The sequence below is a fragment of the Gouania willdenowi genome, chromosome 24 (genome assembly GCF_900634775.1).
Source record: "Gouania willdenowi chromosome 24, fGouWil2.1, whole genome shotgun sequence".
Lineage (NCBI taxonomy): Eukaryota > Metazoa > Chordata > Actinopteri > Blenniiformes > Gobiesocidae > Gouania > Gouania willdenowi.
Genome location: NC_041066.1, coordinates 24,957,813 through 24,984,782, shown reverse-complemented (window position 1 = coordinate 24,984,782; position 26,970 = coordinate 24,957,813). Strand labels below are relative to the sequence as shown.

At 36.0% G+C, this 26,970-nt stretch overlaps 1 protein-coding gene across 1 annotated transcript in view; it reads right to left on the bottom strand.

Annotated features, from left to right (window-relative positions):
- snap25a (synaptosome associated protein 25a) overlaps positions 1-26,970 on the bottom strand; it is a 43,387-nt gene that overhangs the window by 13,996 nt on the left and 2,421 nt on the right. Inside the window, exons 2-4 of the mRNA XM_028439527.1 lie at positions 6,341-6,483; positions 4,537-4,578; positions 1,212-1,260 (exon numbers count right to left, since the gene is read on the bottom strand). Coding sequence (XP_028295328.1) covers positions 1,212-1,260; positions 4,537-4,578; positions 6,341-6,412 — 163 coding nt within the window. The 5' untranslated portion in view covers positions 6,413-6,483. The remainder of the gene's footprint in view (positions 1-1,211; positions 1,261-4,536; positions 4,579-6,340; positions 6,484-26,970) is intronic.

Sequence of the window (26,970 nt, the reverse complement as noted above, 5' to 3'; positions counted from 1 at the left end):
TCAAGGGACAATGCATATTAAAAACAAGAGAATGCTGTAATTACGTTCTCAATTACAAAATTTTAATTATAATTAATCACAAATACTGAGCCGGAAAAAATAACTCCATACAACGTTTTTTTGGGGGGTCTTATCATGATAGTCTAATCTCAAAAAACAAATAAAAAATGTTTACATTTACCTCTGAAATGTCGGTGTTTTTCACATTTTAGTTATTTTTAATGCATTACTGCATTTTTACCCCAGTTTTAGTGTGCCCAGTATAATTAGGGTTTAATAACTCAGAAAAAAAAAAATTCAGAAATTGTCCTTAGCAATGTTTTTATAGAATTTCCATGCCAATTACAATTACAAAGTCAATTCCCTGGACTCAATTACAACTCAGTTAATATTGCAACAGCAACAGATTTTTTCAAATACAATTACAATGATCATTAATAATAATTATGTAATAATTGTAATTAATTATGAATTACACAAATGCAATTATAATTGACGCCAACCCTGGCTGAAATAATAATCAATTGATCACTGATTAATAGAGTCAAATGTAGAAATGAGCTTTAACCCCAAAGATCAATCAGCTTCTCTTCTTTTTAAGTGTTAATACTGAGAATAGAAACCAGGGATTGTACAAATGATCTCATGGCTTGAGGACAGGTGGTTGAATACTTTTGTCTTTACCAGTTAAATCGATCGTCTCACCCCCCAAAAAAACTCATTTTACATGCTGTTTGTTATTCTGATCATGAACATTATTCTAATAGTTCTATCTAAAGCTATAACATAGACCCTTCACTATAAATGCATCTGTTACAGCTGAAGTCAAACTTTGGCACAGACACAATTCCCTTTGCGTGTTTCTCCTGCGATATGAAAATAAATACAAATGAAAGCTGTCAAAATAAAAGACAACAAGGGAAAATGAAAAGGTAAATAAATTAAAGGGTTAGAAGAGGATGGGAAAAAATAAAGGTTAAGCCTCCACCCACTTTAGCAAACCATGGATTCAAATGTTTTTATTTCAAAACAAATTTACAAGAAAAGAAAAAGAAATTAAATTGCAAATTAATTGAAAATGAAAAAAAAAAAATTATAAAGTTTTACATCAAGACACAATATCACCCCCTACAGCTGCATTCTAGTTGTTGAGTCTGCACCATGAATGTCAATAATAATAATAATAATAACAATAATAATAATAGTCTTACCTCCCTGCTCGTCCAGCATAACCAGAGTCCTGATTCCAGCATCTTTGCTCTGAGAGGAAACAGAAAACAAACAGAGGCACATCATTTATTTTACACTTTAAATAAACCCATGACCATGACCAATTTCAACATTATTGTTCCAAAGTTTAGATTTCCAGTAATAAATTAAACATAAAGTATGGAAGGCATCAACAATATCTAAACAATAAGTGACAAACATTTAAATGTCCTTTGATTTATTTATTTATTTATTTTACCAATTTGCAGGATTAGAGAAAACATTAGAGTTTTTACATTTTACAACTGAAATATTTGGTAATATACAGCAAACGTGTTTTCTCCAAATATGATCTAAAATCTTCTAAATGTTCTTATTAATAGATCTATGTCTAGAAAAACACATTATTATGAACCATATTCACTTAATTTCCTTTTAAAAATGGGACTAATTTACAGTTTTAGAGCCTGTGTTCCTCCATCTTGAAATCACATGATTGATGATGTCACAGGGCCCCACTGCCTGTAAACATCCCATTGTTTTCTATTGGAGTGAAACATTCAGCCTTTTTTTTACATCATTTATTAGATTTTTAGATCATTTAGTAACTTTTTAGATCATCAGCTCCAACTCTGAGGTTTGGTAGTAGACAATGAAGCAGAGAAGAAGAGCTCTCCTAGGAACCTTTACTCTCCCTTAAACAGTTCGATGACACGCTCTGGTGGCTGAAGTTAGAAAGTAAATCACAGACTGTTGAAGAAACACAAACCCTGAGGATAGAAGGACTTATGGGTGGAAGTCTTTCAATACTTCAACTTTTCCTGGTTTTCATCATCATTATTATGTTATGTTTTTAATGAAAATGTGTACCTGTTGAAAAACACCGCTTTAATATAAAATAATAGTGGTCAGTAGATTTACTGTTAATGAGTGGGAAAAGTCATGAAATATTTCTCTTTCTTCTCTTCCCTCCATGACTGTTTTGATGAGTCATGGTGAGAGTACGGCTGTCGCAGCCAAGATGGCGGCAGTTCAAATATCTCGTTTGGAGGCGTTTGAGGATCCAACTTCATTTCAGGCGTTTTTCATGGTTGTTTATTTATGGATGAGAACAGTGTGATAAAAACGTTTTATTGTGTGAATAATTTCATTTTTTTGGTGTCATAAGCACTTTAAATTGTTAAAAACATTAATGTTTATGAAGGGAGGTCATGTCCTCTCTCCTATTTCTGGGTGTAGAACACGTGATCTACTGCTTCTCACACTCAGACATGCATTAATTTACATAATCTGTCCATTTAAAAAATGTAAAAGTAGGTCACATGATTAGAATGCAGAAGCTTTCAATTGTGAATCTATTCTAAAGAGTCTGAAATGTCACACCTGGCTGCGGCTGATTGGCTGAAATGAGATTATGGCGAGTCGGAGGTTTTATTCACACACACACACACACACACACACACACACACACACACACACACACACACACACACACATGCTTGCCATCTTCCTGCCGACTCAGCCGTTTATTGGAGAGGCAGCGAATAATTGAGTTTTAGCCCAGCATTAATCCTCAGGAGAGTGTGACACACACACGCACACATTTCCCCCTGGGATAAGTAAAGTATTTCTGATTCTAATTATAAAGTAGCATGTTATAAAGTTAGGTATAGCTTATAACAACAGGACAGTTTGTGTCCAAAGCTGCTCCCGTTTTTCATGGACTGATGAAAGCAAAGTTACAGGAACTGATGTAGCAGCCACATGAAATTAGGGGAAAAATAATAACATTTTAAAGTTCATTAAATGCTATTTTTATTTGCTTACTTTGTTTTCTACATTATTGAATGATTGTGCAGCAGACAGCAGCCACTTTTCTCCAAAAATCACATACCCATAACAAATAATGTTTTTCTAAGCTTCTACATGACCTACATGGCTAACTTTTTGTTCAGATTGAAGTAGGACCCTTAGTGGTTACAGATGACGTGACATTTTGGAAATATATGATAGTGAGTGACAATAAATCATGTTTTAAATACAGAAATGTGTAGTCCACCCAAAAAAAAATGGAAATTTTCATCAAATATAAAGTAAATTCTCATTAACGAAGGCTATAAAAGCAGAAATAATTGAACTAATGTATGAACATCAACTGCAGCAAGTTTGGTGATGATAATAAACATCGGGCCAAGGACACCCTTTTATTGTAAAAATAAGTTCAGACTGAAGCCCACTTCACCACAACTGTGCTAAAGTGTGTAACTGTAATATGTCAGTCAAATTGATTCCAATCATTGTTAGTCTTATGTTTGACCACTAGATGGTGCAATTTGGCTTAAAATAAACAAATATCTATTTTCATTCAGGTTTCTGCTGTGCCATGCGTAATGCTATTTTTGGTTCCATTCTTTGGTGGCGTTACGCATGTGTCTAGTCAGCAATACTTTAACCAATCAGAATGATTGACACAGTGTTGTAAAGATCAGAGCCTGTAGAAATTGGTGATATCAAACACTATGGGAGGGGCTTTAGCCCTAGCCAATCAGAGCTGGGTAAAGGAGGGACCGGCCATGTTACGCACGAGTGCCGTGCACTCATTGGACGGATTTCTCGACTGAAATGGCTGAATATGTGTAATGGTGGTGTTTATCTGACGACACAATTTGTATTTATCAAAATATGGAGTTTTATGCAGATTGGAGCAACTTTTGATCAGAAACAACAAAGACACCATTTTTCATCATTGCTGATTTTTCCCATTGTGTATTTTCTGATTTTGTGGCGTTGTTTTGGTACGTAACATACCTGACCTGTATATCAGTGGATATACAGGTCAGCCTGTAGTTTCACGTAGACTCTTGTTATATAGATCTGTGTTTATTTTGTGACTCACAGCAGTGGAAAAATGCCGAGTTTGCTGAGTTGTCAACTTTTCCCTCTTTGAACATAATGTCCTGGTGTGTGTGCTGTGGTGTTTGGTTCTGAATGTGTGTTAGCTACAGTTTTAGCTTCTATAGATTGATGATTACAGAGAGTTATAGAATGTGTGATTTAATTCATTCTTTACAACATTTAAACCCGTGAGAGTCACAGAAGCTGGAGCTGCCCCCGCCGGCGGGTCTGTTGGGGTTGAAGAGGTTAACTTCTTCAAATGTCATTTTGTGCTTCTGTGCACTCACCTCTTCACATTTAATGAGCAAAATGTTTATTTAAATTGGTCAGCCTCAGCCACGTAGACATATTGCACCAAAGGATTTATTTACTGCCCTTTATTTCACATCTTAGTGAAATGTGTGTATGTAGTGTAACAACGTGTAGTCTTACCTCCTCCACCAGTTGCAGCATACGACGAGTGCTCTCCAGAGACTGTGGACAAAACACAAGCTTTTGTTAGTTTCAGTTCAAAATGGTTAAAAGTAACAGAAATAAGAAAATAGGAAGGAAATGTACACTGTACAAAACATTAGAACAATAAAAGAAAAGCCATAATCAAAGTTAAATACGGTCAGGTAACACTGCAAGAAACCAAGTAAAACTATTAATGTTTACTTTAATTATGATTTTATTTATATATTTTTAATAGTTGTTCTTTTTCTGTTTGGAGGATGTGTAACTCAGCTATTGTCCATGCATGAAGCAAATAAAAATATATAATCTTTATTTGTAAAATTGTATTCTTATATGTGTTGAATGTGAATTTGTGTTTTTTTAAATCACTTGTAAGACTTTGTAAGATGAAATGAAAAGTTCATGTCGTTAATTATTATAATGAGAAGCTAGTTAATAACAACAAAGGGGTTTATGAATAAGGGGGTGTGGTTAAATAAGTATGTACTTCTTTCCGCTCCTTTACAGAAATGTAAGGTGAATTGCAAAATTGTGTTGGAAATCTTTTTTTTAAACTTTTTTTCTTTTCAGACATAGGCAACTGGCGGCCCGGGGGCCACATGCAGCCATCGGTCTAATTTTATGCGGCCCCCCAAAGTAAATGTACAAAATGACAGATAAGTACACAAAACAAGAGCAAGAATACATTAGAAAATACAAAATATTACAAGATTGCAGGAAAAAATAGTAAAAGACAAGATAAAAACACAGAAACTACAAAAATACACAAAACAACAACAGTGATACACAAAATTACTCCGAAAAGTACAAAAAAGGACAAGAAAAACACAAAAAAATGACTCAGCAAACCCACAGTACTAAACAAGCAACACAACAACAGAAAGACACAAAAATAACTTAAATAAATAAATATGTCAGAGTGCAGAGAAGATAAATCCACTTCAGTGTTTGATGGCCTTCCCTCCGTCTGTTGGTCTCTATTATTAGCGTGCACTATGACACGTCTGTTAGCACATGGTGATGATGATGATGATGATGACACAGCTTCTCTTTGACTCTGTTGAATCTGTTTTCTGTTGCTTTGGACTAGAAATTTAAGGTTGAACTAAAACTTTAGATGCAATAATAATCTGTAAAAGTCCATTTAATCTAAAGCTTAAACCTTATTTTACCAAAACCATTCAAATACATGTAAGATAATTACAATTATTATTTTACCCCTGAAAGTAAATTACAATTATGTTCCAATTACTACAGTTCAATTACAATTTAACAATTACTGAGCCTGAAATAAATAACCTTATTAAACGTAAACGTAACCTTTTTCTTGTGTTAGCTTCCTGTTAGCATCTCTAATGCTAACAGGTCAGTTTGACTCATGTCTATAATCAGCTGTAAAATACACTAATAAATATTATCTATCATCTAATTAGTTTCTCATCTATTGTTATCTTGTTAGGCTTCCTAATCAATGAATATATTGGTATTCATATTTTTCATGAGGTTTTTTCTCTCACTATACCCATAGATTTACATGATAATGAATATGAATCACAAAATAACTGCATGAACTCTGAATTATTTATGAAAAGCTGCAATTTCTGCAAATAATCCCACAAAATTCATAGAAATGACATTGCTATGAGGTCAAAAAATCTGCTTATCTTATTTTTAAAGTATCTATACATTATTTTTGGGATATTAAAAGTGAATTAAATACAATGTTCAGACTAAAATGTTGGATTTTTGTGGTGTGTGTGTGTGTGTGTGTGTTTCTCACCTCGTCGGCGAGCTGGTCGGCACGTTGCTGCATGTCTGACAGCTCATTACGCATGTCCGCATCATCTGCCATGTCTGCTAGATGTGGGGGTGGAGAAGGTCTCCAACAGGGAAGAGAAGATCCTAGTGGGAATCCAGGGACAGCTGGAGGAGAAGAAGGAGAAGAAGCTCAGAGGAATCACCTGGACACCAGAACGTTCATGGTCACATGTTGGTTGGTTCACACAGCGTATGTTCAGACATGAAGGTTGCTGTTCTTTCTTTCATTCATTCATTTCTCAAACCACACCCCTTCTACCTCTATCTCTCGTTCTGGTGATCAGCTGGCCATGGGCGTTTATCATCCTGGTTTTAACCAATCAGCCTCTGCCACGACCTTTCTCAACCAATCATCCTCCTGCTGTCAAACGCTAGAACATTCTCTCTCTCCTCAGCCTTTCTGTTGATTCAGTGCAATGATGGCAACCCTCCTCAGTCACCTCCATCCAGCTCAGCAGAGTGAAACCTTCTCATCACAGCCTCCAGTCCTGGGGGGGGGGGTAACCTATCCTGTGTCGGCCTCATTACACCTCCAAGTAAATGAGGTCGTCACCACGGGGTTTCGCCCCCAAAAGCACATTTCATTGTTAATATTGATTCTCAATGAAGTCTCTCCTGATTGAGTTCATTAGAGGCGGGACTCTAATCTAATTAATTATGAAGCATACTGTGTGTATTAATTACAAAGAGGAGGATGAACACAGCAGAACTTTAATCAGACCTAAAAACAAACCCTGACCCAACAACCTGTTACACATGTGTGTGTTCACATGTACAATGATCTGTTATATAAATATATATAATATATAAAAAGGAGGAGGAGCTTCATGTGATGCTACACGCTACGTCTGGTTGAAGCTCTGTTTATATTGGACGGTTACTACGGTTACCAAGCGGAGGATGCACACAGGCAGCATCAGGGCAGCTAAGTGGCTGCAGGCAGGGTTGGGGTCAATTCCATTTTTCAGTTACAATTCCATTTTCAATTAGAATTCAATTATAATTACAGTGGTCAGCATTTTTTTTTTCAAACACACTTAAAATACAATTATGTTTTATTAACTACATATGTGTAGAACTGTACATAGAACTGTAACATGGTTCAGCAGTTTGCGTTTAATTATAATTGATAATTTTTATAGAATTTTCATGGCAATTACAATTACAAAGTCAATTATCTGAACTAATTTACAATTTAATTATGATTACGACAACAGATGTTTTAAATTACAATTATAATCATAATTATGCTATAAATGTACTGTATGAATTACTGTCCTCGGGTAAAGACAGGAGCATCTGAGCAGATCGCCTGTATTAAATAGATGAATGTGTTTCTGGATTATTCAGATTAAAAACAGTTTAAACAACTCGTGCACGTCTGGAAATCACTTTGAGTCCAAGTGTGCAACAATTATGATTAAAAAAGTAAAAAACAACAGAAAAGCCCCCCTGTGTGACATCACAGCGTAGGAAGTGACATCACAGCGTATAGGATCAAAATGACACCATAGGAGCCCCTACGCTGGAGAGAACTCTGATTTTTATTGTTTTTCAAAACAAAATCAATCAAAACTTCCAATAAAACACCAAATATACCCTCACATGCATCATAACACAAAGGGACGGAAACGTCCAATCTGGTCAAAATGCTGGTGACAGGAAATCAGAGGCTACATAAACGATGTGTTACAGCTAGAAAATGTTTTTTTGTATTTCTTATCGTTGTTTTTGATTGGAGTGAGTGGAGCTTGGTTCTGATTGGTTCTCCACTCCTCAGTTGTGTTTTTGTATTTTAAAATCAATTGTTTAAACTCAGCACCTCAACTAGTCCTGGGCAATATATCGCGATTCAAGATATATCACGTTTTCTATTTTAGCGATATAGAAAAGTACAATATCGCCTATAATGATTTATTTTTATTTTATAGCTAATTTTGGATTAAAACAGAAAATCAGAACAGCATTAATCAGAATCAGAAATGTTTTTAATGGCCATGTACAGTTTTAAGGACAGTACAAGGAATTTGTCTTGGTAGTTGGTGAACAAAACAGACAACAACAAAAAAAAGCTCAGTTAGATGAATCACTGAGTGCGTTCTAACCCAGACCTTCATCTAAAGAAGCCACACTACAGAACTCACTCACACGTGCTGTCCCTTAGAGGAGAGAAAGACTAAAGTGGAATATTGATCAGCTGTTTGTTCATAAATGTGTCTGTGGCATTTTTTACCAGCAAATTTAACCCAGAATTGTCTTTCTGGTCAGACTTTATGGATTTGAAAATATCAAGATTTATATCATCATTATGATAAAACAGAGTATTAATGTCTGTTATTTTGTATGTTTTACCTTCATTTTTTGTTGTTGTTTTCTTTATATTTGTATATATTTCTATTGTTGTCGTTGTGTGTAGTTTTGTTGTTTGGTGTGTAGTGACTTATTTTGTGTTATTGTTTAGTATATTTTTCATTTGTAGTCATCTTGTGTGTTTTTTATTGTTTTTTTTTTTTGCGTATTCTCTCTCTCTCTCTCTCTCTCTCGCCCTGCTACAGCCACCATGTTGGTTCACATAAAGCTCTGACTTAGACTCTGAGACGCTGCCTGTCTACAGACACAACCAAATCCAAGTCTAAATGAACCACGCTGACCTTTTACTTTATGTCTCACATTGAGCATTTAGCTGCCCTCAGCGCTGCCTGATCCATATCATCATCTTTCCTCTATTTCACATGTGGATCTACTGCTTTAACTGCCACCAAAAACAAGCAAAATCACTCCTATTTGTACATTTTTAACGAATGCACACATGATAACAACCAATATAATAACATACTTTAACAAAAGGAGCTATTTCTTATAATATTGCTTTGTCAGTAGCTAATAACATGTAAGTTAAAGATGATAAAATCAGGAGAGCCATCCCAACATTCAGCACATTCTCTAAATATTAACACTGATACATTTTGTTCCTTTATGTTCTTGGAGTTTTATAAATAAACTAGAAGTGGGACTCGGTTAAAAAATATTAATCTTTGTAATTAATTAAAATCTAAATTCATGTCCTAACAATATTTGACACGAGAAGTAACGTTTTTACAATTTAAATGTATGTTGGTATATGAGTGAATCAATGAAAACAATAAATGAGCAAAATAGTGTTTATTATTTCCTATTAACATCACCATTATCACTTTAAATGCGATTAGTTCACTAAAAATCCAGAAAAGCATGAATATATCTTAATTAAATGTAAGTTAATGCTTTGTGAACACTGTAATTATATTATATTATTTATTTATATTACACATTATGTTGGCACTCAGTGATTAAATAATATTTGGTTGTTGAAGATCATTTATTGTTTTCATTGATTCTGTCATAAACATACATATATTTAAACTAGGAAAACATAGATTCTCGTGTCAAATATCGTTAGGACATAATTTAGATTAATTAATTACACAGTCTCTAATTAAACAGATTCATTTCTTAATCGAGTCGTACCTTTAATTATTACATATCATCAGTGCCACACACACACACAGTCACACAGTCATACACACACACACACACACACAGACACACACACAGACACACACACGCACACACACACACACACACACAGACACACACACACACACACACACACAGACACACACACAGACACAGACACAGACACAGACACACACACAGACACAGACACACACACACACACACACACACACACACACACACACACACACACAGACACAGACACAGACACACACACACACACACACACACACACACACAGACACAGACACAGACACAGACACAGACACACACACACACACACACACACACACACACACACACACACACACACACACACACACACACACAGACACAGACACAGACACAGACACAGACACACACACACACACACACACACACACACACACACACACACACACACACACACACACACACACACACACACACGTATGAGCTCAGAACTCCATCACTACCACATGTAGAGCTTTAATAAAAAACAACTGAAAACCAACACGTTTTATTAAACTCATTGCTTACAGAACAGTAAATAATCATTAAAGGTTATATTCTCCCATGTGTGTAAGTCCAAAAAGCTGCACAGTGCCGCCGTTTCTGGCTGTGTGCTATTCTCCCTCTGTATTTAAGTCAGTCACTGCACACCTTCATCCCAGTTACACAATGTGGGAGGAGCAGCCCTGAAATGTGGGCGTTCCCATTCAAATCTGGCTTTATGCGCATTCTCCGGTGTGCGTAAGTCCGTTTCCTCTTACGTTCTTCAAACCCTGGAATAAGTGCAGCGCCCCCATAAGGTGAAATATTATATTACACTAGAAATATGGACTTAGTTACATTTGAAACCACACAGACTCATAATATTACAGAAGAAATTCCCGGGAAGAATCCATCCAAAGCGACACTTTCACGCTGTCACAGGAAGGGGGAGGAGTCACACAAGCACGTCAAAGAATTGACCATCAGCTTTACTAATATGTTCACATTTACCCGTTCTCGACAGGATAAAATGTTGCTGAAGGAGAGAGATTTTAACTGTGACTCTGTCATACTGCAATAATCTGATCAATAATCTGATCAATAATCTGATCAAATCAATAATAAAACGTTGTTTATCAATGAAGGCGTTTCAAATTAAAACTTTATCATTTTCACAGATTTCAATGACATTTACAAGCGTTGGGAAAACTCCTGGTTCCGTGATTTCTAGACAGCCCAAAAAAATGACATCACCGCCTCCTTTCCTTCAGCCCCGCCTTCATTCACACATACGCACTTTTTGGCTCCTTAAGGTGGGCGTGGCAGCCTGGACCGGAGAATACGCGTTGGAGAGAAATGCATAACTGCAAAATTACTGTAATGACATGATACTGACTGTAAACAACAACTCTTTAGCTTTAGAATGTCTCAGATAGAGTAAATATTAGCAAAGTTACCGTCTTTAAAATAAGTGACCTGGGGGGTCAAAGGTCAGAGCGATATAAACATAAAGTTAATTCACTCTGTTGATGTTTCCAACCTAACAGCGTTTATAATGTTATTCCAGAGATCGTTAGTGTTTATATTATTAATATTACACATATTCAGACTGGAGGAGGGACCAGGGTTTTCTGATGATGTCACTTTCTGTTGATCTCAGCACTTTTAAAAACTGATGGAGCAGCTCAGCAGCAGTATAGAAGCAAGGCAGTCCTCTTGTTTCCACACAGGTGACCCCTGGTGAATGAAAACACAGACTATCTGGGTCTCCAGTGAGAGGAATTCAGACTCTACCCAGGAATGATTCTCATATGTGAGCTTTTATAAAAACCAACGTTAGAAACAGAATTAAAGCAACAAACCTCCTCAGTTTCCATTCCTTCTACAAGCTTTTAACTTATGATTGGTATGTATTTACTGTATTTACCTTTATTAGTGATAGTTTGTTTAATGATTTGTGTAATTGTTTTAACAACTGTAAAGTGTCCGAGTTTTTGAAAAGCTCTTATAAATAAAATGTATTATTATAATTATTATTATTATTGATGGGACAAGTGTGAAAAGGACAGTATGAGTTCTGACTTTGAAAAGGTAAATTTATGACATACACCATTTATTAACCAGGTCTATGATTATTTGTATTAATATATTATTTTAATTACATTTACACATTTGAAGGAAGTGCATATGATAGACACTAAATAGATCAATATGTGAAACAGCACTGATCAGCTGATTGATCACTGTTTGAAAAGCAGGAAAAACATGAATTTTCAGCTCGTGTACAGTGTTACCTTTAGCAGCATTAGCTTTAGCAGTGTTAGCTTTAGCAGTGTTACCTTTAGCAGCATTAGCTTTAGCAGTGTTAGCTTTAGCAGTGTTACCTTTAGCAGCATTAGCTTTAGCAGTGTTAGCTTTAGCAGTGTTACCTTTAGCAGCATTAGCTTTAGCAGTGTTAGCTTTAGCAGTGTTACCTTTAGCAGCATTAGCTTTAGCAGTGTTACCTTTAGCAGCATTAGCTTTTGCAGTGTTAGCTTTAGCAGTGTTACCTTTAGCAGCATTAGCTTTAGCAGTGTTAGCTTTAGCAGCATTAGCTTTAGCAGTGTTAGCTTCAGCAGCATTAGCTTTAGCAGTGTTAGCTTCAGCAGCATTAGCTTTAGCAGTGTTAGCTTTAGCAGCATTACCTTTAGCAGCATTAGCTTTAGCAGTGTTACTTTTAGCAGCATTAGCTTTAACAGTGTTAGCTTTAGCAGCATTAGCTTTAGCAGTGTTAGCTTTAGCAGCGTTAGCTTTAGCAGCATAAGCTTTAGCAGCGTTAGTTTTAGCAGTGTTAGTTTTAGCAGCATTAGCTTTAGCAGTGTTAGCTTTAGCAGCATTAGCTTTAGCAGTGTTAGCTTTAGCAGCATTAGCTTTAGCAGTGTTAGCTTTAGCAGCATTAGCTTTAACAGTGTTAGCTTTAGCAGCATTAGCTTTAGCAGTGTTAGCTTTAGCAGCATTAGCTTTAGCAGTGTTATCTTTAGCTCTCTGCATTTCTTCGTTGGAGACCGATACCACGTTTACGCAAAAACTCTAACAGTAAAAATAGTGTAAATCAGACTCAGTGTTTACACCGTCAGTCATGAAGAGTTTATACCTCTTGACCTTTGACCTCATGCGCGAGAACTGAACAAAAGCGAAATTTCCAGTGTCATGTACTGAGATTGTATATGTGCATATACCAAAAAATGAATTTTTGCTAAAAAAAAAATGATAATTAATTTTTGTTTATTTTTATTTCCAAAGAAAACAGACACGTGTTTTTTTTGTTCACTGGGTTAGGTTAGGGTTATAATCTCAGTACGGAGGTAAACTCAGTACGTGACACCGGGAGTGTGAAAAGGCTCCCTGAGATGCGTTCACGGTCCCTGGGAAACACGGACAGTTTCATTAATTTATAAAATATTACCGAACAAAACGTGAAAAGAGGAAATGTCCTGGGTAACGTATGGTCACCCTATTAAAGCTACTAGCGAAGCTAAGGCAAACATATCCATATCCACACACTGTCCAATATTATGTCTATGAATGTTTAATAAAGCCTCCATGTTTGCAGCTCTCTGTCGGTGCATTCATCACCGTGTGTTACGGCCTCTGCGGCAACGCTGCAGCCATAAAAATATGGAGTCTCGCTTATTTCCATTCCGCACATCCTGCGTCAGTGTAACTCATGCCTGTCCAATCGCTTTCTACCTGAGCTACTGTACATTACATTCATATTTACAGATGCTTTCTCATCATCTTCTTTCCTCTCGTGTCTTTTAAAGATTTCAACCTTTTTAGAGCCAAAGTACAAAAAATGAAACTTTGTACAAAGTTTGTAGCTTATATTAACAATATACAGTCATTCTTATCAAAGTGATTTTAATAGAAATTAAATGAAGAGCAAAAAAATAATGATTATGATTTATTTTTTCAAATAAAAAGTGTAATTAACTACAGTAATTCTGATCAAAGTGTCTTGAATACAAATTTAAAACAAAACATTAAATATGATTAGAACGACAATATTTTACAGAACTTTATTCTGTTAAATATAGGTTTTTCCAATATATTTCTATCATACATATAAACATAATATTAGTAGTAGTCGTAAATACATTTTTATAATTACATTCAGTTCTGTTGTTAAACCTTAAAAGTGTTTTTTAGACCAAAAAGGTGAAATTAAATAATAATAAAATCTTGTTTTAGAGTCACATAATGTGTAAAAATGTAATTATATATGATCGAGGCCAATCAGTTATAGACCTGTACGTTATTATTTCATGTATTAAATGGGATCAAGTTAAACAGTCCTAGACAAATATTCTAATATATATTTAATTGATTCATTCTTTGAAATGTTAATATAAATTTATGTAATTCCAATGCTTTCATTTTAGTGAGGTTAGTAAATATTTTTAGCCATAAATGCAATAGGACTGATAACTGGCATATTCATTTACTTCATAGTTATGGGATGAGCTGATGAGTTCTTGTGTTGTTTATGACTCAACGCTGTGGTCAGAAAACAATGGATTACAGTTGAAATGTGGTCAGAAAAGAAGGAAGTGCTTCATGTGTCTGCAGTGAATAATCACATGACTGTAGTTATGAAATGCTGCTGCTATGATTAAAAGACAGTATTTGTTTTATATATCATCATCTGTGGATTCTCGTCACAAGCTGTTTTTAACACAATGTTTAATGTTTTTAAAACATCTGATCATGTTATTTGAAGCATGGAGTGTTTTCATTATGAACTCAACAAATAAAAACAATAAACGTGTGTTTTATGAGTTTTTTTTGTGTGTTTTCTAGGCTTGTGTGAGACCGACTTCTTCTAGATTTTCTCACGGCGCGTCACATATCGTTGACTTTACGATATCAACTAGGAATGTCCTTTGAGGATCAACTTTTTGACATCCGATATGATACCGATATTGCAGCCATGCGTATCAGCCGATACCGATATTGATCCGATACGATATCAGCACGAATCATACATACTTTTATGACTTATTCTGTAGTGTGGAAGGAGGGGAATAAAATGACAGCGTAGGAGCTTAAATATATAAAATATAGTAAAGTGATCACTAGATCAGCTAATATAGACCAACAGCTAAACCTGACTTTGTACCAGAGCGTTTTCCTAATAATCTGAACCACTTATTCATCCAAACACAGTTGGACACATTCGTTCATTTGTCTCACTTTCCAAAACATTTCAATCACTCGTTTTCAGATGGTGCGTAAATGTGTGATGTAAAAAGACGGGCCAGATTGATTTTTTCTGTTTCAGAACGTGAATTCTATTTTTACGTCCGTTTTCCGCCATCACAGGAAATGTGAGGAGCTAAAGGAGCGAGAGAGGATAGATTATTCTCTCTCTCTCTCTCAACTTGAAGCAGATCCCAGTAGACAAACCAACATATCAGTGTTTATTTTAGTCTCCTGTTAGAAGACGAGGGACGTACACTCACTAGGGCTGAGCAATATGGACCAAAACTCAGATCTCAATTTGTTTTTTTTAAATGGCAATATACGATATACTTCTCAGAAACACATTTCTGGGTTAGATTTGCTGATGTGAACGCCACACAGACACATTTATTAACAAACAGCTGATCAATATGTTCTAATTTTGTCTTTTTCACCTCTAAGGGACAGCACGTGTGAGTGAGTTCTGTAGTGTGGCTTGTTTAGATTTAGGATGCACTCAGAGATCATCTAACTGTGCTTTTAACAGCAACTCCTAAAACTAATAAAATGAGTCATTTAATACAAAAGCTATAAATATAATATATACAGTTTTTCTCAGAAATATGGAAACATTGTTAAGAAGGAAACTGTTAGATTGTGCTCTATTGATAAAAAATAAATAGTTTTGTATTTTGAACTATTTGATTGAGTGAATAAAAAAAAGTTAAAAAATATAGATATATCTCATTATAGGTGATATTGTCATTTTCTTTGTTGCTAAGATAAAAAAACTCTTGATTTAAGATATATTGCCCAGCCCTAATACTCACACACTCTTTCTTTATGGATGGATGAGATATTTTAAGCTCATATTTCCATCCTCTGCTGCTTTCATCACGTTTGGTTGCTGAAGGCCAACAGACATCAAACACTTGATGAAAAAGAGCCAATGCATCTCAAAGGAGCAGAGGGGGAGGGGCCAATCTCACCACATCCTGTTAGTAATGAACGTCTGGAGAGTGAAAAATAGATCCATCGTTTTTATGGATCAGCTTTGATGGATTTCACAATGTTTCAGCATCACAGTGACATGTGCACAGCTGCTTCCCTAACATACATAACTCTATCCTTTTTATTTGCATCACACCACAAATTTACAATTCTGCTGAAATTAACCCTCAAAGCTTCCAAACCATTTAGTTATGCTAACATATGCATAGCATGTAAACTCCCGTTCACTATGTGTCAGTGAACACACCACATACGGCCCTTTGTCTAATGTTGTCCGGCTCTCAAAGTAAACGTACAAAATGACAGAAAAATACACAAACACAAGCAAGAATACATAAGAATTACAACATTGCAGGAAAATACAGTAAAAGACAAAAAAACACAGATAATACTCCAAAAACCATCAAAACTACTACAAAAGTGAACAAAAGGACAACAGTAATACACAAACTATCCTAAATAACAAAAAACAACAAAAATACACAGAATGACTCAACATATAATATTACATTACAGAAAATGCAAGAAAAACACAAAAAACAAGCCCACAGTACAAATAAACAAGCAAAACGACAAGAGAAATACACAAAAATTACACTAAATGACAACACAAAGACACAATATGACTAAAAAATGACACAAAAAGACAACAGAAATGCACAAAAAACACACATTACTATAAAAACTCTTCGTTCGTTGCTGTGTTAATGCTCAGATTGGTCATTATTGTAAATGCTGTACGTTCATAATGTGGCCCTTCGATCAAACAAACACATTTCTGTGGCCCCCGCTTTGTGAAAGTTGCCCACCCCTGTTTTATTTTTATTAAACTTAATGGTCCCTTTGATAGATGTGTGTGTGTGTGTTTTAAAAGAATTTAAGAATTTAACAGAATCAGAATCTGTTGTAGAAGCAAAAGTTAAAACTTTTTGAAAAATGTAATTTAACAGTTTGTAATTATTCATATTGTGATATATATGACGATGTATATTGTATTGTTTAGTATCGAGATATATCGTATCGTGACACGCAAATCATGAATTGTATCGTATCAGATTCATGTCGATACACACCCCTAATAGTAGACAATATGTACTCATTAAGTCTACCATGGGATGGCATTCAGCCCTAGAACATGTATATATAATAAACCTGATAGTAAATATTCAGTCTCACTGTGAGATGATCACAAAGTCAAAGTGAGCAAATGTTTCATGAAAAGTCACGAAAGGATCATTTATACAGTTAATGTGAAATATTGTTCATTAATTCTTTCTTTTTGACATAATATAATTATGTATCCTTATAATAAATATTCTTTTTCGAGGCCTATTTTCTGGAACAAGGATAAAAAGTTTTAAATGAGCTGATTTCGACCAAATCTAACGAGTTTTACGTAAGCGACGAGACAATCAGATAAAAACAACCTCAGAGACAGTCGGATTATCAATAAAGACAGTTTGAAACCAAGCACAAAAATATGAACAAATAAAAGTCAGTCTTCTCTCCGAATACTTATATTTACCACATGAAACAAATAAATCATAATGAGTAAAAAGCGTACACACATTAGACCTCTCAATGATCAATAATAACTGATCAATCAATAATATGGTACGTAGTTTGTATCGCTTTAAATCAGCAGTAAATACCATATATAATTAGCGGCAATAACTAAATGTAAAAAGCTTCTAATTAAAGATTAATGTTTGATACAAACTTTTGAATTCATTCCTGGTTCAAATAAAATGTGTCTTTATCTGTTGATGTGAGATAATATTGTTTTACGTAACATAACAAAAGAAGAAACAAGGCCGAAACCATAACAACCAAACATTTCACAGTCCCGTACCCCTTCAGACACTGAACCACTATTCCTGCACAGTTAAAAACCATAATAACGTAATGTCATATACAGCCCTACAGTGAATTATACCTATCGTGTTGAGGAATAATATAGAATAATAATAATAACTACATTATCTTTATTTCCTGAAGAAAATGCAGGTGCTGGCCCGCGTTGCACTACATTAGCTTATCATTGACATTAGCATTATCGAGCATCAGCATTAGCTTAGCAATAGCAATAATCTAGCAATAGCATTAACCTAGCATCAACATTAACATAGCAATAGCATTAGCCTATCATTAACATTAGCCTAGCATTAAAATTGACCTAGTATTAGCTTTAACACTGCATTATCATTAGCCTAAGAATAGAGATAACCTAGCAATAGCATTAACAATAACATAGCAAAAGAATTAGCCTAGCATTAACATCTATCTATCTATAAAAGCAAGGAATCTCTGTCTTGTCTGTTTGTGTGTGTGTGGCTCAAATCTAGGGTTGCCAACCGTTCCGTAAAAAACGGAATCGTTCCGTATTTAGAAAAAAATGGATGCGTTCCGTATTAAAGTAAGAAGGAACGCCATTTGTTCCGTATTTCTGTCAGAGCCAAAATGAGCAAACATTAATCAATGAACGAGAGAGGACGTTTTATTTTGAAACTGCACGGTATGCCAATTTCCTACTCTTGTGTTTTGTTGTCACCAATGAGATACGGGCACTTACATTCCCACTCAGCTCATTGGTCAAGATAGGCTCACTTCCTTGTAAGGAAGATGTGTCGGCGAAACAGAGAAAAACAAAGCAGCATGGACGACACCGGCTCGGAGAATATACAAGATTTGCCAACCAGTACTGCTTCTACAAGCACTGACAGTGCTACACCTCCCAGGAAGAAACAAAGACGTTTACAAAAATATCGAGTCGAATGGGAAAAGGATCACGCATGGCTGGGGAAAGTGCATGACAATGAATATAAAGCAAACTGCATAATATGTCGGCGCGTATTTTCAATTGCCCATGGTGGCATTCATGACGTGAAACAGCATGCAAGTGGTACTGGACATGTCGAAAGACAACGGGCCAACAAAACAAGGGGAAGCCTTGACCGATTTGTTGTCCATCAGGCAACTCCAGAGGCAGATGTGGTAAGTACTTCTGGTTATAGAAACGTGCAATGAATAAATGTCAGACTCAGCATGTTATTGCCAGCGATATTACAATAGGCTTTAATGATAGTCTACAGTAGGCTATCATTAATATTTTATAATACTTTATAAATAAAATATGATTGATTTATTGAATATAATTGCAATTGGTGGATTAATGCATAAAATGTATTTCCAAAAATAACTACAAATACATAGATAGGCTAATTGATGAGCACAAAGACCTTATACATTTCTAATAAGTTCAAACTTTTCATAGATATTTTCATATGCATATGCATATTTTCATGTGCAGACAGATATATATTAATTGCATGTTGGTAACCCTTGATGTAACAGAGTTATTGATTATTGTAACAGAGTTATTGAATATTAGTTATTCTGTAGATATAATATGCTTCTGTTTGTTAACCTGGGTTTAGTAATACACGTCGACTATAGGCTAATAAGATAATTTATTTTTTTCCTTCTTGATAGGTGACTGCTGCAGAGGTAGCTCATGTGTACCACACAGTCAAACATGGTTTAAGTTATAACTCAGCCGACTGTGCACTCAAGTTGATCACCCGAATGCTGAGTGACTCCAACATTGCCAAGAAGATGTCCTGTGGGAGGACAAAAGCTGAGGCAATTGTGAAAGATGTCCTGTCTCCAAAGGCGATAGAAGCTGTTATCAAACAGTTAAAAAGAGATGGTAATCCACTACCATTCTCTCTTCATACAGATGCCTCAAACAAAGGCAATCGCAAGATGTTTCCCTTGGCTGTACAGTTTTTCACACCAGAGAATGGGATAGTCAACAAAGTAATAGATTTTGTAGAAAATCCAGATGAGTCTGCAGAGGGAATAGTCAGATCAATCCAAAGCTCCCTTGACAACACAGGTTTATTCCTTGATCATGTGTCTGCATTCAGTGCTGATAATGCAAATGTCAATTATGGTGTCCACAATTCTGTCTTCACAAAATTGAAAGAGATCAACTGTGAGATACTTCGTGGCAACTGTCATGCACATATCATTCATAACACAGTGAGAAAAGCTCTGGACCAGCTTTCAGTGGATATTGAAAATATTGTCCTCAAAGTTTATGGCTTCTTCTCCATCTCTGCCAAAAGGAGAGAGTCTCTGAAGGAGTTCTGTGAGTTTTGTGATACTGAATTCCACGAAATCCTGCGCCATGTAGTGACCAGATGGCTGTCACTGAACCCTGCAATCACCCGCCTGCTCCAAAATTGGATGCCACTAAAATCATATCTGATTAGCATTGGTGAGGAATGTCCAAAGCGTCTTCAAACATTGCTGAGGTTGAGAAAAGACGCTCCTGGACCAGAGGAGGAGGCAGACATTGTAGAAGTGTACCTTCTCTTTTGCAGTAATATCATGTCCTTGTTTGAGGAGGTGGTGAAGAAGCTGGAGACAAACGTAACTTCGTCTGTTGACCTTTATTGCATCATGGAATCCTTTCTGAGGAGACTAATTCAGAGAAGAGATGATGGTTTCTACGGTTATCTCACACGACAGAGGCTCCAGCATCTCTCACCATCTGAAGCTGATGTTGCCAAGCAGGAGTTTACTGCCTTCTTAAACACTGCCATTAGTTACATCCAGAAGTGGTTTGACTTTTCAGAGGAAAACTGGCTTTTTCACCTGCAGCCCCTCTCTTTAGAGTCTGGGAAGATATCTTTTGATGAGATGGAGAAGATCACTGAGCGGCTTCACATGGTTAATAGGTAAGTTAGATACAAAATGCAAATGTAAACCATGTTTTACTATTGTTGATGATTATGAAAGTCCATACAACTCATAGAAATATTCAAATAAATACATGTATATACGCACACAACTTTCTACACATATAATTAATTTAGTTAAATAAACTGCAAAATACTGTATAAAGTTCTGAAATGTGTTTTATTTCTGTATTGACCACCTTATGGCCTGTGTACCATTTATGACTAACACAACCTTTCTTCTCCTCTGAAAGACTTAACATCTCCATGGACAGCCTCTATGAAGAATGCATGACCACAAATAACCTTCTTGCACACCTCACCACAGTGGCCCAAGAAAAAGAACAGTGGCAACGCAAGGGAACAGCAGAGAGGTGGATGCAAGTTCTTCAGGCAACTGATCTCCCCAACATTCAGGCTGTTGTATCCTTTGTCCTCAGCATCCCATCTTCCACTGGGTTTGTAGAAAGGATTTTCTCCTTCATGAAAAGCAAATGGACAGATGTGCGGAACAAATGTTCCATTGAACTTATTAGGAGTGAGCTTATTGTCAGCCTCAATTATGACATGTCTTGCTCAGAGTTTTACTCTGCAGCACTGAAAGACAAACAGCTCCTTGCTGCAGCAAGAAGTCAAAAGAAATACCAGTGGAAAAAGTAGGTTATGTACCACTGAGCTCTTAGGATCCCAAGGTCATTCACATTTCTGTTTCAATACAAATGAACATTCCAGGCATTTCAGGTAAAAAGGTTTTTTTTGGCACAGTGCAATGGTTCTTTGAAATTGTCTTTACCATTTTGTACATTAACAGTCCTGTATTGCACACTGTTTTAAGTTAAAGAGGACTATTTTTTCTTAAGAGAAACCTTTTTTGCATTTTGCACATTCAGTCTTCATATCCCACTGTTTTTAGAACACGAGGACAATTCATTATTTAAAGGAAAAACTTTTTGTTTCTGTTTTTTTTGTTTTGTTGCTAGTTTGCACATTTTACAAGCTTTTAGTATTCACTAGTATAGTATTAGTATTTACTATTCAGAATAATTTCTGTTACAGAAATTATATTTTTTCCAGTGCAATAAATAGATAAATGTTGTAACAACAATTTATTTCTGTGTATTCCATGGAAGGAGGGGGGGGGGGGGGTTACATGGTGGATTTGGGTGGGAGTTGTGCCGGGGGGGGGGGTCCTTGCTGTTGGGCAGGGGTGTTCCTTATTTTTTTTGTAGGGAGTTGGCAACCCTACTCAAATCTCTCTACGGTTCAGGCTCAGACAGAGCTGAGACTTTCAACATGGCTGCTGCTTGGTTCAAGGATGTGCAACATTGGATTTGTTTGGACTGCAATGATACTGTTACACTGATAACTGATAACATCGTCACTGTGGATTGAGCCTTTCCTGGCTTTGATCACACAGAACAGTTGGCTGGGTTTGAACGCAGCCTGTGGGCGCACCAGAGCCAATCACTCGATAGGCAGTGGGGCAGAGGGCGGCCGGGGTCAGCCTGTCCCGGGTGGAGGCGCCGCGGTGGCCCAGGGCTGGGACGCCGCCCCTCTGTGTGTGTCTTGCAAGGCTTAAATTTGCATTAGGAATTGAGTGTTTACAAGGTCAGTTTAAAGAGGATTTAACTTTTATTCTGAATTAACTATATATAAACCATCCATGAAAAATCTACTAAACCTCCCACTTTTCTAGAGCTATGGCACTGCACTAGCTAACATAGCAATAGAATTAGCTTAGCATTAGCAATAGCCTAGCATTAACATTGACCTAGCATTAGCTTTGACCTAGCATTAGCCTAGCAATAGTATTAGCCTAGCATTAGCTTTAACCTAGCATTACCCTAGCAATAGCATTCTATTTATATTCTAGTTTCCAATGTTGTCATTGTTTTTTTATTTTCATTCACGTACCCCCATGACAATTTGCGTACCCCTGGGGGTACCCGTACCCCACTTTGGGAACCTCAGAACTAGTGGATAAACCTAAACCTAGGAAAACTAGGACCCAGGCTGGAGTCAGTGACCCTGAACCTGTTGGTTCTGTTTAGTCTTTGCACATTTAGAACGTGTGTTTACTCCAGACCACAGCTGTGTTAGATCACGACAGTAACTTCACTCTAACAATACAGAACGAGCTAACTGATGTAGCGTTAGCTGCACTGCACCATTGTAAATTACACCCCCCCCCACCCCCACCCCAACCACAACCACAGTGAGAGCGTCCCCAGTGTTTGCAGTGATTCACACTTCCTGCACCTGAGCACACACACACACGCACGCACGCACACACACACGCACACACACGCACACACACACACACATACACACACACACACACACACACCCACACACACACACACACACAGCTGTGTTGACCCGAGCAGATTAATCCCTGACTTTATGCTCCACCCATGCAGCACTAACATGTACATATATACGCTTTTATTCTGAAGGGTCAACATTTAGCTGCTTTAGAACCGTTTACAATCGTCTCACAATAAAAATAAACTGTGGTGACGTTGAGCTAACAAAAGCCAGAGGATTTATTAATCCTCATTATTAACCTACAGGGTTTTCTTTTCTTAACCGGCAATAGTTGATATAAATTACTGTATATAAATGTAATGCTGGGCCATAATCAGAGACTATAATGTATGAAAAAGAACAGTAATTATAGTTATATAATATAAAGCCACGTGTCAAACTCATGGCCCTGGGGCCAAATCTGGTCCTTTGGAGCCTCCAATTCGGCCCGCAGGTAAAAAGTAGAAATTACAGAGAAAATATGAATCATTGTGTTAATAAAACCCAACAATGATGGTGCTTATATCACATGACTGCAGTCATTTTTTAGTGTTTAACTAAAACTCAAAATCCTTAAATATTCCTCAAATTATTACATAATATTTTAAAGCTCAATCACATGTTTTTGGGCCACATCACATATTTCTAAGGTATTTTCTATGTAAAACAGATAAAAGGACGAAATCTGGTGTGATTTCATATAAATATAAATGTACTGACGGTAGTTCAAGTATCTGAACAGGGAAAGAAACAAACGGGTAAACATCTAATCTCTTCTTCTGTACATGCTTATCCTGTCCAGCACATACGTCAAACTCAAAGGTGAGGGGGCCAAATCCGGCCCTTTAGAGGATCAAATCTGACCCGCTCGAGAAAGTAAAAACGATGGAAAAAACATGAAACATTTTGTAAATGACTTGTAGATATTACAGCTCCTTAAAATACAAAAAATATAAATCCACTATATTTGCAGAGCTCAGTTTATCACATGACGGCAGTCGTTTTTCATCTCAAATTGTTTAAAGAATTCTCAGGCTGTCGCTGTGATCAACTCTAAACAGTCAAAGAGTGTCAGACATGTTTCTGTGAAATAACCTGGAACTAAACATAATAACCCTGGATCAACCTGTCACTGAGAATGTTCATGTACATAATATTTAATTTAAATGTTCACCTGCACTACTGCACTATTATCTTATTATTATTATATTTTCTTTTATTATTATTATTATTATTATTATTATTATTATTATTATTATTATTATTATTATTATTATTATCTTGTTATTTTATTTAGTTTTACTGTTTATATTTATGTTTATATATATATATATATTTATTTTTTCTAGTTGATTGTTATTATTTAATGTTTACACTATTAGAGAGAGCACAGTTCACCAAGTCAAATTCCTCGTGTGTATAAAATACATTACTTGGTCAATAAAGTTGATTCTGATTCTGATTTTTCCAAAATCTGGCAAATTCTCCCAAAATTATTCCACCAAAAAAAGTCTGTGGCTTTGAACACTCACACATTAACGTGCACTGTTTACATGAGCAGAGCTGATTAATTAAAAGAACCAGGAAAAATATTAGATATCTTTATCTTACAAAATGTTTATGAAGGTAAAGGTTAAAGCAGAAAGTATGATCCTAAAAGATAAAGCTAATCTGATGAAAGCTGCAGTAAATAGAGGTAAGGGTGAGCGCTATACACAGTAGACATTATAAATGATGCTAGAGATTTGGAGTCTACAATCAATCACCATAACCAATAATGTAACATTATACAATATTTAATTAATATACTCCATTGTGTTATTTATTTTGCATCATAGAAAACAACCTGTTGTACTGTTTTTATTAAAATATCAGTAATGTTTTTAGGGTTCGTGTACATGACTTTGCACTATAGAATTCTGAGTTAGTTTTGAGATCTGCACAATAAATGTTCTCTAAATTACATCATATGTATTTATTTATTATTTTTTTTATTTATTAAATTCATGTATCTTTGCTACGCGACTGTATAACCCCATTCAGAAATGTTAAATGGACTTGATTTATATAGAGCTTTATCACCACTGAAACAGTCTCTAAGCTTTACATATCAGCTCATTCACCCAATCACTCTCACATTCACACACCAATGGGACAGGACTGCCATGCAAGGCACTAGTCGACCACTGGGAGCAACTTAGGGTTCAGTGTCTTGCCCAAGGACACTTCGACACATAGTCAGGTACTGGGATCGAACCCCCAACCTCTCGATCAGAAGACAACCCTCTACCACCTGAGCCACGGTCCCCACTTTTACGTATTTTTTAACTCAGTTTAGTATTTGAAACAGTATTTTTTAACTGATTTCTTTGTTTATTATCATCATTAAGATTATTTATATTTATTTACTTTTGAATATATTTTCACACCTCGAGGCTAAAGTGGAGTTTAAGGTTTGAAACCTTGTAATTATAGAATGATGTAAATCAAGTTGTGACGAAAGAGACTATAAATTATATTTTAAAAGAGATTTCATCTATTTCTGTTAAAAATGTTTGGAGAAGATAATTGAGTTTGTCGATCGCTCTAAAGGCTAAAGAAAATATTTTCAAATGTTAAATAATATCTACCTGTGTAATGATTCCTCCAACCATGTCTCACTCCCAACTCGGCACATACAGTATCGACATTCCAGAAGGACCGTGACGCCAAAGGTACCCTATGGCGTTCATTTTTGACGCTGCGGGTCCGTAAGCTGCTTTTCACCACAACTGTTAAAAATAAAACTTCTAACCCTAAACCTAATCTAAACCTAAACCTAAACCTAAACCTAATCTAAAGCTAAACCTAAACCTAAACCTAACTCTAAACCTAAACCTAAACCTAAACCTAATCTAAACCTAAACCTAAACCTAATCTAAACCTAATCTAAAGCTAAACCTAAACCTAACCCTAAACCTAACCCTAAACCTAATCTAAACCTACACCTAAACCTAAACCTAACCCTAAACCTAAACCTAATCTAAACCTAAACTTAATCTAAACCTAATCCTAACCCTAAACCTAATCTAAACCTAAACCTAAACCTAACCATAACCATAAGTTATGGGTAAATTTCTCACTACAAATGTCATAAAAACCGTTGTTGCCACGTTCTGACCCTTAGCATCACAGTGACGTGGAAAGAGGCCAAAGGTAACGTCCTGAACGTCAATATGTGACGAGTTGGGAGTGAGAATGTGTTGATTCCTCACGTCAGGTGTTTAATATTGATTTGAGTAACTGTTTGTGTGATATTAATTGTAAGATCATTCAGTGTTTATTATTATTATTATATATTACATTTTTTACATGTAATCCCACAAAAATGTTTTAGATTTCATTACAAGATTTGGTTTTGAATCAGCGTCATTAAAGGTCACGTCATGCTATTTTTCACCATCATCTCTATTTGTTCTAAGAACCCCAAAAACATAGTATTTCAGGTTTATTTTCCCAAACTCGCCTGTTTTCCAGAGTTTTAGCCTCTAAAATATCTGCATATTCATGAGTGGGCGTGTCTATGGGACACTGACTTCCTCCTCCTCACACGGTGACCTTAGGGCCAGAGGACGGCCCACTCTCCTCCCACCCACTCTGTAGCTGAGCTCATGCTGCTTTATAAACATGAGACAGAGCGTGGGGGCGGGGCGTTCACCTGTACATACATAGACTGTAGAAAATACATACATAGCACTGCGGGAAGGACGCTGGAATGATCACCTTTGTGGGCGTGTTTGTT